The sequence below is a fragment of the Mesoplodon bidens genome, assembly GCF_964165515.1.
Source record: "Mesoplodon bidens genome assembly, chromosome: 11".
Taxonomy (NCBI): Eukaryota; Metazoa; Chordata; class Mammalia; order Artiodactyla; family Ziphiidae; genus Mesoplodon; species Mesoplodon bidens.
Genome location: NC_138167.1, coordinates 1386210 through 1402800, shown reverse-complemented (window position 1 = coordinate 1402800; position 16591 = coordinate 1386210). Strand labels below are relative to the sequence as shown.

The 16591-nt window shown below is 49.8% G+C and overlaps 1 protein-coding gene across 5 annotated transcripts in view; it reads left to right on the top strand.

Moving 5' to 3' along the window:
• ERC1 (ELKS/RAB6-interacting/CAST family member 1) overlaps positions 1-15057 on the top strand; it is a 388457-nt gene extending 373400 nt beyond the window's left edge. For all 5 annotated transcript variants that reach the window (XM_081249168.1, XM_081249164.1, XM_081249165.1 and 2 more), the window contains exon 19: positions 11512-15057. In XM_081249168.1, the coding sequence (XP_081105294.1) occupies positions 11512-11649 (138 nt within the window). In that variant the 3' untranslated portion in view covers positions 11650-15057. The remainder of the gene's footprint in view (positions 1-11511) is intronic.
• Positions 15058-16591: the final 1534 nt, after the last annotated feature.

The following is a 16591-nucleotide window of genomic DNA, read 5'->3' as shown; positions in this document are numbered from 1 at the left end:
AGTTCCTTTATTTCACCAAATTGAATCTTGAGGAAATCGCTGTGCAGAGGCCTGTTGTCATCAGTGAAACTGACTGTGGATCCCCTTGGTGGAATGGACTCTTGTTTTTTGGTTTTTTTTTTGCGGTACACGGGCCTCTCACTGTTGTGGCCTCTCCTGTTGCGGAGCACAGGCTCCGGACGCGCAGGCCCAGCAGCCATGGCCCACGGGCCCAGCCGCTCCGCGGCATGTGGGATCTTCCCGGACCAGGGCATGAACCCGTGTCCCCTGCATCGGCAGGCGGACTCTCAACCACTGCGCCACCAGGGAAGCCCTGGACTCTTGTTTTTATTACATCGTTTTGTTCCAGATTCATCATGGAGGAGCAATGACACGTTGTTTACTTTTGGCCTAAGCAACAACAGTCTTTCCTTCTTTAGGAAGACAAATCCAGACACTGCCAGGCAGAGGGGTTCATTGCAAGGCAGGGAGGGGGGAGGGGAAGGCCCAGCAGCAACTTCACAGTCACCACCGCATCCGGTCATCTTGCGGAGTCTGGGGCAGGGTGGCAGCTGCTTCAGGCTCTTAACGGTAGGCAGCTGGGGTTGGGGGAGATGTTGGGAAGGAAACTGGGAGATTCAAGCTGCAAGCTTGGACTTGAAATACAAGGAAGGGAGGGCCTTGGAGTTTATCGTAATCTGTGGGGAGTATCGTAGGACAGATTCTTCAAGGGCAACTTTCATTTTCCCTGTTACTAAATGCTAGAGGGATTCTACAGAGCAAACAAAGTGACCCAAGTCCTGTAGAAAAGAAATGAACTATTTACTCCCTGGGCATATGCTGGCAGGCCCCTCTGACCGTGTACGTTTTATGTCTTATTCAGCAGATAATTATGACAAAATACATTGCAATTTATTCTAGCTGTTCGAAAATCCAAACTCGGGGTATTTCATGTCTTCATATCTCCTGGGTAAATGTAGTTAAGCAGCCTGCTAATTGGGGCTGGGGACTGTAACCCAGATCTGGCCAGGATAGAGGACCACTTCGGCTTGACCGTCACTTCTGGAAGGCTCCAGTCACCATGTCCGTTTACAGCTCAGACCTCATGGCCTCTGCATCCTGGTACCTAGCTGTCAAAAACTTCAAGTTCAGATTCAGATTAAACGAAACTGAGTGTCATTTCCCACCCACCACCAAACGAACTGCAGAAACAAATTAATCTGAGTCGCTACCAAGCACGACTGAATCTGTTCAGTCAGGTTTCTTGTAACCATCCCTCCATCCTCCTCTTTCACCTCATCGTGTGTCTGTGAATAGAGAACTATTTGCCTTGAAATAAGGCTTTTTCTCTCTCTTAAGCCTTCCCTTTTTCACGGGTTTCTGTTCGCTCTCCCTTGGCCTTGACTCGGCTGTGGAGAGAGGCCGCCCCTGCCCTGAAACCCTGACTTGTGCTGGCGGTGGATGTTCTGGGCAGTTTCAGGTCTGCCAGCCCGTCCTCCGCTGTACCTCTGCCCCTCCGTCCCGCCCGGCTGTGTCCGGATCATCCTTCCACTGTCACCCCTGCTCTCTGACAGCTGTCCTGACGTGGAAAGCAGGAAGGGAGCTGGAGTGGTCTCTCTCGCGGTCAGCCTTTCATGACGTGTCTTTGTGGAGTGTGAGGCTGTGAGGTATCCTCTCTGAAATGCCGTCTTCCCTGGGCAGCGGTGGAGGCTGACACGCCCCCGCCCCCCGCCTTTCTGCTACACACCCTCCCACGTGTGTTGCTTTGAGCATCCAGATTGGGCTGCTGTTGCGTTTGTGATTCTTGGCTGGAGTCCCTCTAGAAATCATATTACTACTCTGAGGGCTGGAATAGCTACTAAGAACAGAATACGTTATCATAACATTCAGCAGACAAAGCCAGAAAGTTCCTGCCAGAGGCCACCTTGGTATCCTGTGCTTGCGCCATATTCTGTCTTTTGGGAATTTTAGCGACGTGGGTGTTACCATGGACAGTTGATGTGTCCTGCTGCAAGGCCTGCACCATCAGACAGTCTTGATTTGGAGATGCTTCAGATTTGTCTTAAAAAGCTCTTGGGAAAGTTATGGGTGTTTTCCCCCAGGATTAGCATCTTTTCCTTTAGTTCATTCTCCAGTTGTTTTTCGATTGTCTGCTATGTGCACGTTGTTTTGCTAGGCAGACATGGTATGTAAAAAAGAATTCATTGAGGAGCTTGCTGAAGAGTTGGGGAATTGAACATGTAGCGAACTCTTGAAACAGAAGACAAAATGAATACTTCAGCAGTGTTCACCTCTGAAAAGGGATGTCTCCACAGACAAAAGGGGCGAATGATCTCCACCAGGAAGAATAAGTTAGATGGGGAAGAGGGAGGTGTAGGAGGTAAGATGGTCCACACCCCAGGGTGAGGGAACCTCATCAGAGTGAAAGCAAAGGCAGAGGGTGGCACGGACATACCAGGAGATGAAACTGGAAAAGTAGCATGGGGCCGGAGGGTGGCTGCCATGCCCAAGAGATTGGACTCTGTTGTAGGTAGGAAATCACTTAAGATCTTGGAAGAGGAGTGAACCTAATCCAACCTGTTTGAGAAAGATTACTCCTACAAACCAAGGTTTAAATGATTGTGAAGCTATTGCAATAAGCAAAAGATGCTAAGATATGAGAGCCTGTGCTAGGGTTGTGACCAGGAGATCAGCAAGGAAGAAACTAAACCGAAAGAAACATGGCCTGGAAAGGGCATTAACAGGAATTTCACAGAAGACGAAATGGCCAATAAATATATTTTTTAATGTTTTGCCTCTACTTTTGGCTTCACCACAAATGAAAAGAACTACAAAGAACTGCAAACGAAAGCAGCCCTGTCATATTGGCAAGGTTGGGGTGTGTGTGTGACCCCAGTGGACCGGGAGGCTGGGAGATGGTCACCCTTATTTGTTGACTGAAAATTAGTACAACTGTTCTGAACAGTTTGGTAACATGTCAGAAACTTTAAAAAGGTGTATACCCTTTGACCCAGGAATTCTAAGAAAACAGTCACAGATATGCAAAGATTTATGTACAGAAAATTTCAACACATTAATATTTATAGTAGTGAAAAACTGAAAACAAACTACATTTCTAATAATGGAATTAGTTAAATTATAATACATCCATTAAAAGGATTACAATGCAGCCCATTTAAAAATTGGGTTTTAGAAGAATACTTAATCACATGACAAACTATTTTTAGTCATTATTAAGTGAAAAGAACAGTTTATTAAACAGTATGAACACTATGATTTGATGTATAAGTGAAACATTCACAAAAAAGTGTTTATCAGGCATTTGAATGTTAGTCTGAAGCTCGGGAGAGAGAAGGGAGCTATAATTATACATACCTTGAAAATGGTTAAATTTAGGTCATATGAGCGTTATTATACTGTTCTGTTTTGTATATGTGTGCAGTTCTCTGCTAAATAAAAACGTCTTACAAAACCCACCTGAAAAGAAATAATCAAGTTGGCAAAGAAAGTAGATGAAATGTGCTGGTTCACTAAAGCACGTAGAGCAGACCCGGCCGGGATCCATGTCCAGTAGGTTAGTCGCTATGATTATTGAACTGCATGGAGCGAGGATGGACAGGGTGACCCAAGGGCAACAGAGGACAGTCTCCTTAGGCCTCAGGGAACCCCTGCGTGTTGGGCAGGAAGCAGAAAGGGGAGGAGCAGCCGCGGGACAGGGAAGAAACGCACAGATGGACTAATGGACAGGTAGAGGAGAGCCAGGAAGCCCGGGAGGGAGAGTTCAGAGCAGGTGTCCCCGGGGCCAAGTGTCCAGGGGGGCTTGTGTTGGACGAAGACCAGTGACGGACAGGTGGTGCTGTTAGGGGATCCTTGAGGTTCGGTTTGGTTTGGAGTCTTAGGGTTTGAGGTATGACACCTACACAGAATACTACAGGAGTCATATGTGTACAAGTCTGTGCGTTTGCACGCTCGTGGACCGAGCACCGGGCACAAGAGGCAGAGCTGCTTTCCAGTCACAAGTGCACCTCCCGGAGCAGCCTGCCTTCAGCGCCACAGGCTGGCTTTGCCTGATTCTAAGCTTTATATGCCCAGGATCACCCAGTGTGAACTCTGCTGTCTGGCTTCTGTTCAGCAGCACGTTGTGCGTGGGTGTGTGGTTCATCCATTCTCACCGCTGACACTGCACTGCGTGAATATCCACAGTTTATCATTCAGTTGTTGATGGACATTCGGGTTACTCCCAGGATTGGGCTAATCCTCTGGATTCTCTGTTCTGTTCCTTTGGTCTCTGTGTCTGTTCTTGTGCCAGTCGCAAGCTGTGTTAATAACGGGAGCTTTGTGTTGTAGCAAGATTTCTCCATGATCGTTCCCCAAGGTTGCTCGGGCTGTTCTGGGCTCTGCATTTCCTCTCGCACTCTGAGTCAGCGTGTCAGTTACACACACACACACACACACACACACACCTGCCGTGGTTGTGATTTGAATTACGCTGAATCTATAGGTAGTTTGGGCAGAACCAACACTTTTACAAATTTGAGCCTTCCAATCTGTCATCATGTCGTATTCCTCCATTTAAGAGCTGTGTTACTTCTCCAAATAACGTCCTGTGGTTTTCAGCATAGAAGTCTTAGCTTAGCAAACTTTGGAGAGAGCAGTTTTGGTGAAATGGCAAAAACTAAATTCTGAGACGTTAAGGAGGGAAATGAGAAACAGAGGTAGCAAATGTAGACTGTTCTTTTAGATGTTTGATGGTGAAAGAAAGGAAAATTGGTCTCGCCTGTGATATGCAGACTCAGAAAGTTTGGATGAGAGTGCCCTCTGAGGCTGTGGTCGAAGATCGGGGAGGGCAGAGGTTGGAAACAGAATTAGTTGACGGAACAGAGACGTGGGAGGTGGTCAAGGTAGCCTGGAGAAGGAGGAAGAACAGCAGTGTCGTGGGGTCGTTTTGAGGTAGGCTGTGTCAGGCCTGCGTTGCCGTAGTAACGGTCCTCAGGCTCGTGGCTGCTGGCACCGTGAGCTGTCCTGAGCCGTGCCCTTTGCCACCGACAGCAGCAGGCCCACGTGCAGGACGCTGCCCTCCGGTCATCCTGACCCACATTTCCAAGCCCCTGTTTCTTTTAGCAGAGCCTGTATTCTGTTTTCTCTATTGGAGGCACATACTTGTACATCTCTTACTACAAGAGTCCCTTCCTCCAGAGCATCTTAGTTCACTTAAGGTTAAGTAGAAAGAGACCCAAGACACTTGAGGAAGGTTTTGTGTTAGATATTCTATATATGGAGGAAACGGAGATGCTGAGGTACGGGACTTAATGCTTACATTACAGAAGGAGCTTGCGGGATTCGTGGGAACAAGTTTGTTTTGCAGTTTAGTGGAAATTAATTTACTTGGAGATGTTTCTAGGGTTGTTGTTGTTTGTCTTTAGATGCAAAGCTTTCAATACATACAGGGAAAATTGCATCTCTGTATCTAGCAGGGAGATTGTGTAAACCTACATGCTACGTATAATTATAATGTTTTTAAGAAAGTAAACAAGGGCTTCCCTGGTGGCGCAGTGGTTGAGAGTCCGCCTGCCAATGCAGGGGACGTGGGTTTGTGCCCCGGTCCGGGAAGATCCCACATGCTGCGGAGCGGCTGGGCCCGTGAGCCATGGCCGCTGACCCTAGGCATCCGGAGCCTGTGCTCCGCAACGGGAGAGGCCAAAACAGAGGCCCGCGTACCACAAAAAAAAAAAAGAAAGAAAGTAAGCAAGAAGACAGTATTTTTCACTGTAGTACTTGCAGTGGTGGAACTGGCCTGCCAGTATTTGAAAGCAGAGACTAGGATATGGAAGATCTCGTTGGATTACTCAGTCATATTTATATCCACCAAATTTGGATTTGTAGCTTTAACAAGGAAGGGAAGAGGGACAGCGAAGGATATGATTCACTGTGGCTGAGATGTGATCAGCATTTCCATTAAATCCCAAATAGCACACGTGTGTGCGTTTTGGGAAATTCTTCCCTGGTGTGAAGTCCAAGGAGCCCTTTCTTTGGGGAGGTGGTGAGGGATGGATAGGCAGACCTGAGGGTGGGGCAGGGGCGGGGACAGGAATATCTTGAGTGAGATCTGATAAATTAAGTTTCAGAAGCTGGAATATACCTTTCCCACTTCATCCATGGGACCTGCCACATCTGAAACCATGCAGAAACTTCCTTTTTTACACGCACTGCACATGCTAATGAAACATTTTAAAATCACGAGGTACTAATCCATCTCAAGATTTGTTTTCCCACCTGTGCTGTATAATACAGCTGTCTAAAGCTGCTCGTTTGGTTTCTTCACGTTGCCTCTCTTTCCTAAGTGGTCTGAAGTTTTAACCACATGTTCCCGACACATTCGGTGCTCCTTGGACTTCAGGATGACTAAAGCTTTGCATTTCAAAGTCAAAACAAAAATCCCCATTTAAAAAGTAATTCCAGTTTCACAAGAAAGGTTGATCTTTGAGAGTTCTTTTCAAGACAGGAAATGTTAGCCTATAATGGATCAAGTGCCAGTGAAGTCTCTCCCTGCTCAGCCATGCCCACGTTTAATGCTGCTTCCAGATAAAGTGCAAACCAGCCGTAACCCCTGGAGACAGAGGAAGGCCTGCGGGATGGAGAGCGGCTCCCGCCAATGAAGGAACACTGCCTTCTCTCAACTTTTGATTCTTCTGACCCCGTCTGTGTTTAAACACCTTTTCCCAGGCAGACCATTCATTAGATGTTGGAAAAAGCATAGCCTTACGTCGACCTCTGCTTTGTCCCCTGGTCTTCTTCCACCACTTCTGGTTCTGCGTCCCCCTCCAGGGCTGTCACCCTTCCCACCTCTGCTTCGCCCCTGATGTCTGTGGGTCATAATCACATTCCCGCTCTCGGTCTCCGCCCCTCCGGGGCTCCTGTGTATTTCCTCTAACCCCGCGTCCTAGCCGTACCTGCCGTCGCTCTCTTAACTTACGCCAGTTTGTCTCTGCTGTTCTGGTAAAGAGGTGCTCGCTTCACTGAGAGCGTGGAGTGGCCTGGGGGGTCCTGGGGGCAGTGCCTGTGCCTGGCCGGCCTGGGGACACCTGGCGCTGCTTCTGCAGAGACCCAAACCTCGGGGACCAGCCAAGCGCATCTCCTCCTCCTCCGCGCCTGGTCAGCTCGTACTGTTTGTCTGTTTGGAGTGACCCTTTTTCCTGTCCTCTAACATCTACTGCCAACTCCCCTTTCTACCCAAGCTGAGGGCTGTAGCGCTCATTCATTCCTCTCTGTGGCCTTTACAGCACTTTGCATGCAGGACTCAGGCAGTATGCTTTTACAGTTTTTTTGAGATATAATTCACACATCATACAATCCACCCATTTACAACGTACAATGTAATAGGTTTAGTATGTTCTCAGACTTGTGCGACCATTACCACAATCAGCTTTCTAACATTTTCATCATTCCCTCTGATCACCCCGTCCCACCCTAGGCCTGGGCAACCACTGATCCGCTTTCTAACTCTGGATTTGCCTTGTCTGGACATTTCATAAAAATGGAATCATACAGTGTGGTCTTCTGTGACTGGCTTCTTTCAGTCCAGATAATGTGTTCATGGTTCATATTGTAGCATGTATCAGAACTGCCTTCCTTTTCATGGGCAAATCAATCAATACTTTTTGAATGAACGTTTTTACATTTCTATTTTTTATATAAATTTATTTTATTTATTTATTTATTTATTTTTGGCTGCGCTGGGTCTTCATTGCTGCGCGCAGGCTCTTCTCTGGTTGCGGTGAGCGGGGGCTACTCTTCGTTGTGGTGCACGGGCTTCTCGTTGCGGTGGCTTCTCTTGTTGCGGAGCACGGGCTCTAGGCGTGTGGGCTCAGTAGTTGTGGCACACGGGCTCAGTAGTTGTGGCTTGCGGGCTCCATAGCACAGGCTCAGTAGCTGTGGCGCACAGGCTTAGCTGGCCCGCGGCATGTGGGATCTTGCTGGACCAGGGCTCGAACCCATGTCCCCTGCATTGGCAGGCGGATTCTTAACCACTGCGCCACCAGTGAAGCCCCAGTATAATTTTTAAATTTAGATCTTTAGCCAGTTTTAAATTATGTTTACGTATGACATGAGTAGGAATCTAACCACAACTGGGCCAAGTTTTCCTAATACAATTCACTGATTTCAAATGCATCTTGATCATATTCCAAATCCCACTGATCTAATTTTATCAATATAATACTCTTCTAATTAGTGTGCTTTTATACTGTTTTATAATCTGGTAGGGCAAGTCCTACATCATTTTTCTTCCTTTATAATGTTTTCTTGGCTCTTTTTATATATTTAAACTTCAGGATAAATTTTAGAATCAGTTACCAAGGTTCAGAAAGAGCCTTTGGGATTTGGTTTGGAAATGTATTTAGAGCATATTTTTAGGTGAAAACAAAATCAGCGTATATATAATCTATATAATATCATTGCCATTTTGTTTCTAAAATTACATGTATGTATAATAAAACAAAGTCTCAAGGAATATATGACTGTATATAGAAGTGGTTATCTCCTGATGCTAATATTATAGGTGATTTTGGGGGGTGCCTTTTTTTTCTAAATTTTCTACAATGCATGTATAATACTTTTTAAATCAGAAAAATAAAACCCTTGAAAAAATGTTGTTAAACTAAAATATATTCATTAGTAACTTCATGATTATCAACTTAACAGAACCCAAATTAGAATAAAAAATATTTCGTGGGCAATAGCTACATGACTTGTGAAGATTCCTGGCTCAGAATGTAAACCAAAGTTGTCCAGAGAATTCCTGGGAAGGATTAAGGTAAGAAACTGAAGCAGTGCAACCTCAGAACCTCCTCACTTACTTCAGCTGGTTGAAGAGGCCTGAGAGCTGCAGCATTTTCACCGAGCAGTATTTCTAGGTTACGGCCTGTGCAGCCGTGTTCACAAGGCCCCTGGCCTCCCTGGTTTCCCTGTTTCAGAGACTCTTATTCATACGATGCAGCCAGAGCTTGAGGTACACCAAGACTTCGTGTGGTCTGAATCTGGCCCTTGCACGTCCTGGTCTTTTAGCAACGTTTAACAGGAAGAAGACTGCCAAATCTGTTCCCAGCTCTTTGCTATATTGATGTTTGAAAAAGCAGCGTAGTCATTCTTGGCTCAGAGCCTCTAGATTCTGTCAACAGTGTAATTGAAACTTGGATTCTTTTTGCATTTTAATCTACATGCTCTTTTCTGGGTAATCTTATCTGTTTAATAAAAACAACAGTAACAATAATGACAACAACATCTAACATTTCCCAAGCATTTTCTGGCATTGTACTGTACTTTATATGACTATCTCATTAAGTCATTAAAACAACCCTATAAATATTATTGCCTCTTTTTACAGATGAGGAAACTGAGGCTCCAAGGGGTCCAGGTCATACGGACTAATAATTGGCAGAGCTGGCATTGAGTCCCAGGCAGCCTAACTCCAGAGCCTACGTTTTTAACTACACTTTAAACTCAATTTATATATATATATATATATTTTTTAGTTTTGGCTGTGTTGAGTCTTCGTTGCTGCGTGTGGGCTTTCTCTAGTTGTGGCGAGCGGGGGCTATTCTTTGTTGCGGTGCGCGGGCTTCTCACTGCAGCGGCTTCTTTCGTTGCAGAGCGCAGGCTCTAGGTGCGTGGGCTTCAGTAATTGTGGCTCACGGGCTCAGTAGTTGTGGCTCGCGGGCTTAGTTGCTCCGCAGCATGTGGGATCTTCCCGGACCAGGGCTCGAACCAGCGCCACCAGGGAAGCCCCTAAACTCAAGTTTTAATTTACTTCCTCTCCTAAAACCTGCTCCGCCTCCTGTAGTTTCAGTCTTATTTGTCTGCCTCTCTGTTCTCTCTCACGTAACCCTGCCTCCTGCCAGTCCTGCCTTCGGAAAATCTCCCACCCACCTGGTCCCCCCATGTTCCTGGGCCCACCTTAGGTCTAGTCCTGCTTCACTCTACCCGGGCTCGTGACAGTAACCTCCCTCGACATGTCCCTCCTTCCACTCAGGCTGACGTGCTTTATCTTCCTTGTGTCTTCTGAGAAAGCGAAGCTGATCGCGTCGCTCTGCTGTTTTAAAGGTCTCGGACTTGCTGCTGCTGTTGTCGTCCTTGTTGTTCTAACCAGATGAAATCTGAGCCCCGTAGCTCTGTGTGTGCTGTCTGGCCCCAGTGTGTCCCTTCAGCTTCACCTCTGTCGTTCCGCACCCAGCCCCCTACCTGATGCTGCAGCTGCAGGGGAAGCTCACTCTCCCTAGGTCTGCACCAAGCCCCAAGGTGGCTCTGTGCGTCTGCACTTGCTTTATTGCTTGGCCGCCTCTTCTGTCTCTGATCTCCTGGACACGCACCTGTTCGGGAACATCTCGGACCCCTCCAGGGTGAAGCGGACATCCTTCTGTCTCCCCTGAAGCGTGTTCAGGCCTCCGTCACGGCCCTTTCCCTGCTGGGTCATAATCATCTGTGTACGTGCAGAGCCGTTCATCTTTCAGCACCTAGCACATAGTAGACCCTCAGTACATGCTGGTTCGGTGCCTCAAGGAATGTCAGAGAGTGTTTAAAACAATAGGAAATATACTTGTAAACAAACAAAGGACTAGCGTGTCTGTCTTTGGCTCAGTCAGCAAGGGAGTGGCACGTGGCCGGTGGGGGAAGCCCCGCTCACGCAGGGAGCAGGGTGCAAGATGAAGATCCTGCCTGATCACGCGTGTACCCCTCCCTCTCCTGGGCCTGTGAGTGATGGTGTCGCCCAGTGGGAGGATACTCCCGGAGTGCGAGCCTTGGGGTGGGAGCCCAGCTCTGCAGGTCACCCTCTCGGGGCCTCGGACCAGTCACTAACCTTCGTTTTCAGGAAGAGACATTTGATATTTACTTTTACACTTTCCTGATTGTTAATTTTGACACAGGAAGACTTCACATAGAAACTGCCTCTTTTTTGTCATTTCTCTTTTCTTTTTTAGCTTTATTGAGCTAAAATTGACAAAATTGTAATATATTCAAGATATATACCCTGATGGTGTGATGTACACAGACATCACGAAGGGATTCTCCATCCTTTTGGTCGAGTTATTAACACATATGTCATCTCACGATTTCCTTTTTTTCTGTATGAGAACACTTAAGTCCTGCTCTCTTAGTGGAGTTCAAGTCTGCAGCACAGTGTTATGGAGTCTAGTCATTGTGTTGTACCTTAGACCTCAGACCTCATTCATCTCATAACTGAAAGTTTGTGCCCTTTCACCACCCGCTGCCATTTCTCGCACCCCCAGCCCCTGGCAACTACTGTTCTACTCTCTGTGTCTCTGAATTTGATTTGACTTTTTTTCCCCCAGATTCCACATGTAAGTGACACCACCACGCAGTATGTATCTTTCTCTGTCTGGCTTATTTCACTGAGCACAATGCCCTCCAGTTTCATCCACGTTGTTGCACGTGTCATCTCTTTGTTGGTGAACAGTCGTTCTTAACTCAGTGCCAATAGGGTTGTTTTCTTTTATCTGAATCCATCTCTCCTTGCAGCTTCAGCACGAGTTAGAGAAGGGAGAGCGGGACAGCTCAGAGCTACAGGAGTTTGCCAACGCCATCCTGCAGCAGATCGCAGACCACTGCCCCGACATCCTGGAGCAGGTGGTCAGCGCCCTGGAGGAGTCATCGTGACCGTCTCCGTGGGGAGCGGCCAGCCCAGTACCGTAGCCCGCTCGATGAGCCCAGGAGCCGAGGAGGGAGAAGTACGAGGAGGGGGCGCTCAGACGGCTCTTGGCAGCCAACACACACTCCAGACTCTGCCCTGTCTTGGTTAGTCCCGCGAGTGTGGCTCCAGCACCGTTTCTGCGTCTGTCTTCCTATCTTCCGCTGTTGTCTCTGCGCTAATTGTCCTGCTGTCCAGGGTGGGTGAGTGGCCGAGCCTCCGTGGAGAGCTGCCATCCAGCCATCAGCAGTGACACCGTGGACGCGGGCGGCTGTGCCCTGACAGAGGGACACAGGGGAGAGCCCTCCTCCCTTCTGTCCGTGGCGTGAGGACTAAGTCTGGACTCTGCAGAGCTCAGCTCACTGAGAGACGCCTTCCCTGCAGACCAGGGTGCCGCGTGTTCTAACGTCACAACAGGTGCTTTCTCGTAAAAGGGTAAAAAAGACAAGAAACAATCTCAAAAAGAGTATTAAAGAAAGAGACGGTGGGGAGAGAGAACAGGGACAGAGAGCCGACCGACTCTGCTCTTTCCCATCCGTCCTGGTTACGCTCCACGAGGGCCGTCTGTGCGGGACGGCGGGCAGGCTGCGCCGGGGCTCGGAGATCCTGGCCTCCGTGCCTCACTGGCCCCTGCGCTCCTCCTGGCCTCTGGGCCACGTCCCTCTTGTTGAGGACCTTTGGCTTGGTGTGTCAGAGCACATCTGTCACTGAAAGAGAAGAGGGCAGTGTGGTCACCCCCGCAGCTCTGCTTCTGTGGAAGGCGACCGGTCCTCGGGGTCAGGCCGGCTTCTCCCAAACACCTCCCTCGTCAGCAGTCTAGGCCCCACAGCGTGCTTCTGCGTCACCCCACCGCCCGCGCTCCACGCTCAGGGGGCCCAGCCTCCCCCCTTCAGCTTTCCTCCTGATCCAGAGCTTCTGCTTCGGATGAGTGTTTCTCATCCCACACGCATCCCTTCCCCCTTTCTTTCATTCGGATAACCGTTATGAAGTGCCTACTGTGTGCAAGTCGCTGTCGGGCACCCATCCTGGAAGAAAGCCTCTGCAGGGAGGGAGGGCATTCGAGGATTCTGTGAGACCCACCTGGTCAAGTCAGAACAGTAAGAGGCATACCCTTCCCCTCCCCCATCTTAATAGAAGGTATCTTTTCCAGAAAAATCTTCCACAAATCAGCACTTCTCGTTATAATGAATTTATGGGTCTTGGGGGGCAGAAGGCTGAGTCACTTACTCACCTGCAGGATCCCATCTGGTGACTCGGGATTCGGGGTTTTGTCCCCCGAGAGAGTGTACTGTTTAATGGGCTGCAACGGTGGATGGTGTTTTCTCTACACGTCCAGGAGCACCTTGTCGAACTCAGCCAGGTCCATGTTGCAAAGCAGAAAATTGACCCCAAAGTTGCAAATCCCGTGGAAGGTATTGACATCTTCCCCAGGCGTGGATAATGGCGGCCTTAAATACCAGGCCCCGAGAAGTAGGTCACTTCACCCAGCTCTGTAGCCCCTTGACCACCTCTCTGGCCAGACACCCACCAGACACTCACATCCTGGTAAGAGTTGCTGGGCTCCATGGGTCTGTCTTGCGTTTTCTCCTTTCCCCCCCACGCCAAGTTCTCCGATGCTGCCTGTTAGGCCCTCACAGCCGTCAGTCCTGTATCTTCCCGCCAGCAGCCCGTGACTGTACCATTAACTTATATGGTCACATCTCCAGCGGCCCTGACTCCCTGCCGTAAAACAAGCTCTCCCTGTGAGAAGCTGTCGGGTGCTCCTTACCGAAGGTTTAAATGGACTCTGCTCATAAATTTCTTACTGAGATGCTTCCTGATAGCCAGGCTGGCCGGAGAGGGGGTGCAGCGGAGGTTAGACAGCAAGTGGTGGCCGTTTGTGGTCAATTACCTCAATCCCATTTGTTTATGGCACTGTCCATAAATCATGTAGAAAGCCCCCAGTATTTTAGGGCTGGAGTCGGAATCTCACGCTGTCCACCACAGAGCAAGAACTGCAGTAGAAAGACACCCTCCCCGGGACCACAGCAAACAGGGAACAGGAACAGAGGCCACGTGCAGAGCAGCGGCGGGCCTGGCCGGCTTCTCTCTAGCTGGTCTCCCGGGTCCTGCTGATTCCACGTCACCCGTCAGATTCCATCCCTGCCACCTGCCCTCCTGCCTGCTCTCTTTCCTGTGGCTTCCCCTCCAGAGCCTTATGGGATTCCTCTGGGCAAGTGCTTCTGAGAAGAACAGTTTCTGGGCAGACGCCATCTGTCTGTCTCTGAACCATAGCGGGACTCTGCTCGGTGCATCTTGGGTGGTCATCCTAGCATCTCAAATGGTTCTAGGGGCTGTTTGGTCCTGGATGAAAGTCGGCTCTGGTTAAAGTTTAATAGTGAACAAGGACCTGCCTTTATACCACAGGCAAAGTTAACATAGTTTTTTAGCATTTAGAGTGTCTTACTAAGTTCAGGTCATTCGTTGAGCCAACATTTGCTAAATGCACAATTCCCATCACACGAGATCTGTCATTCCGTGACCTCTTCTGATATTCATGGTTTCACAAGTTCATGCAGCTGCTACCGAAGATCTGTAACCTTGAAAACTCACTGAGGGTTACCTGTGATGTCCACCAAACTCCTCCATCCCATTGGCAAGTCTCGTTCCCCATAGCACCTGAAGCTCTGTACCCAGATCAAAGTCATCATGAAGGGGGAAGCAAGAGGAAGAGTGGGTGTCATCTGCCCTGGGGCTCAGGACACAAGAAGGACAATGCGACCGTCTCCTCTTCCCATGTACCTCCATCGCAGGCATTCACTGAGCTCTTGATGCAGTGTCTGGACTGAGATTTGCAAGGACTTGGATACCGTTTGAAATGGAGAAGATTTTAAGTGGGCTTTAACATGTGAAGAGATGTGAATGGGAATCCCCAAATCCATCTCGGCTCTAACCTTGACCGTGTACCTTACCATCTGAAGGCTCCTCTCTTCCTGACACTTGGGCTTTAGAAATACTAGTGAAGCAGACGGGACCTGAGGCACCTCCAGTGTGGATGGCGGCAACGGGGCTCAGCCCTTTGTGTCCATAAAGGTCTGTTGGGTTTTCCGCAGGAGCCACTGGCTCACCGGCTCCTCAGAGGGAGAGGAGAAGAGGAAGTCGTCTCCGAGTTTTGGCCGATGGCTGATGGTCAGGATCGGCGTTGGGATTTGCTGCTGTGTAAGCACAGGCCCACGGGTGGCCTCAGGGCCTTTGAGGCAAGAGCAGGGGAGGAGGGCGTGGCCATGCAGATGTGGCCCTCGAGTGTTTTTTCCCGAGTCCCCACGGACCCTGTGTCCCGCCCCCGCAGCTTCATGCCCCACCGGCGGGAGCCCAGGGCTGCGGGAGGAGAGGGGAGGGGAGGGCGCGGGGGGCAGGGGGGTGTGTGGCTGGGGGCCAGGGGTGTGCGTGGGGGCAGGCAGCTGGGCCGAGCAGACCTGGGCGCACCCGCACTGCCGGCCCCGGCTTCTTGGCAGGGACGCACCGTCAAAGAAGTGTCTTCAGAGGAATCTGGTGTTTCCCCCACGTGAACTAAGGGAATATTTGGGCAAGAAGAAAACATCCAGGGGAATCCTTCTGAACAAAATGGCTGTCTTACTCTTTTTAAGCAAAAACTTTCCAAACTTTTTAGTGTCAAAACTGTAACCAAGTGTCTCCTGGGTTTTTCCAATGTGTTTGGCGAGTGCTGTGACCCTGTTGTAGGTATTTCTCCTCCTGACTCTTGGGGGAGAGATGGTTTTAGGGATTGATTTGGGGGCAGTGGGTTTTTGTCCCACACCCACCTCCTCTTTTGTTTCTCTGCTTGTCGATGTTGTCTATGTGGTTCAGAGAATTGGGGTGGTTACCTTGTGTCCATTGTTGAGATTATTAAGATATTACAAAGTAGTTGTAGGACTGAAAAATTAAAGAGCTGTGTTTTAAAAAATCCCACCAACCTCATGTTCATAAAGGAATTCAAGCTATGGGGCAGCCAGGCTCCTTCCACACCCCCTGAGTTGGCTGGGATGGCAGCTGAGCTGGCCTCTGGGGAAACACGGTGGCCGTGGTCCAGGCAGGCGACCACCCAGGGAAGGAGGCAACCGCTGAGTTAGGGGAACAGGCTCCTGGGCCCTGGTTTGCCCATCCACCTTCAGGACCTCTGTGGGGTGTTTCCAGATCTGTGAGCCCACACTGGCCGCAGCCCCGTGTGCCGGATGCTGTGTGGTCACCTGGGCCTGGCGCTGGACCTCTTCCTGCCCACTTGGTGCTATATCTTCCCGTGGCCCATCCAAGACGGGCCGAGCCCCGGCCAGCCTGGAGCCTATGATCTGGATGGGTGAGTCCTCCTCAGAGCCCAGTTCCTTTGGCTTCAGTCCCTGGATCCTTTCCCTGAAAGCTTTTTAGACCCCAGGTCTCCCAGGCCCAGGCCGTCCGTCTGGGCCCTAGCAGTGGCCTGGCCAGGAAAGGAAGTGGCCCCTGCCAAAGCCAGCGAGCCCCCACCCCGGGCTGGGGCAGCCCCCCACCCTCCCACAACAGTATTGTGCTCCACCTCTGCACGGTGGACCCCTGGGGGTGGCCCGGGGCCTTCGAGCCCAACGGGTGTGCTGGGGGTGGACTCGGGCCTCCTGAGACGGCTCCCGCTGCTCCAGAGAGAGAGCTGCCCTTTGATGAGGCCCCAGGGCGCCGGGCACTGACCCCCTGTAGCTTGAGTTCCTTCTGGCAACAGTAGCGGCCGAGGGGTGGGGTCTGTGAGCAAACGCACCGCTGCCTTCAGCTGTGCACCTGCCCCGTCGCGTGGCTGACACAATCATGACGTTACAGAGAAACTGAGTTAGAGTCGAATCTGCCTTGATAATTATTGTAAACACTTTGTTCGTTTTTTTTCTTTTTTATTCACAAACTAAATCCATCAGG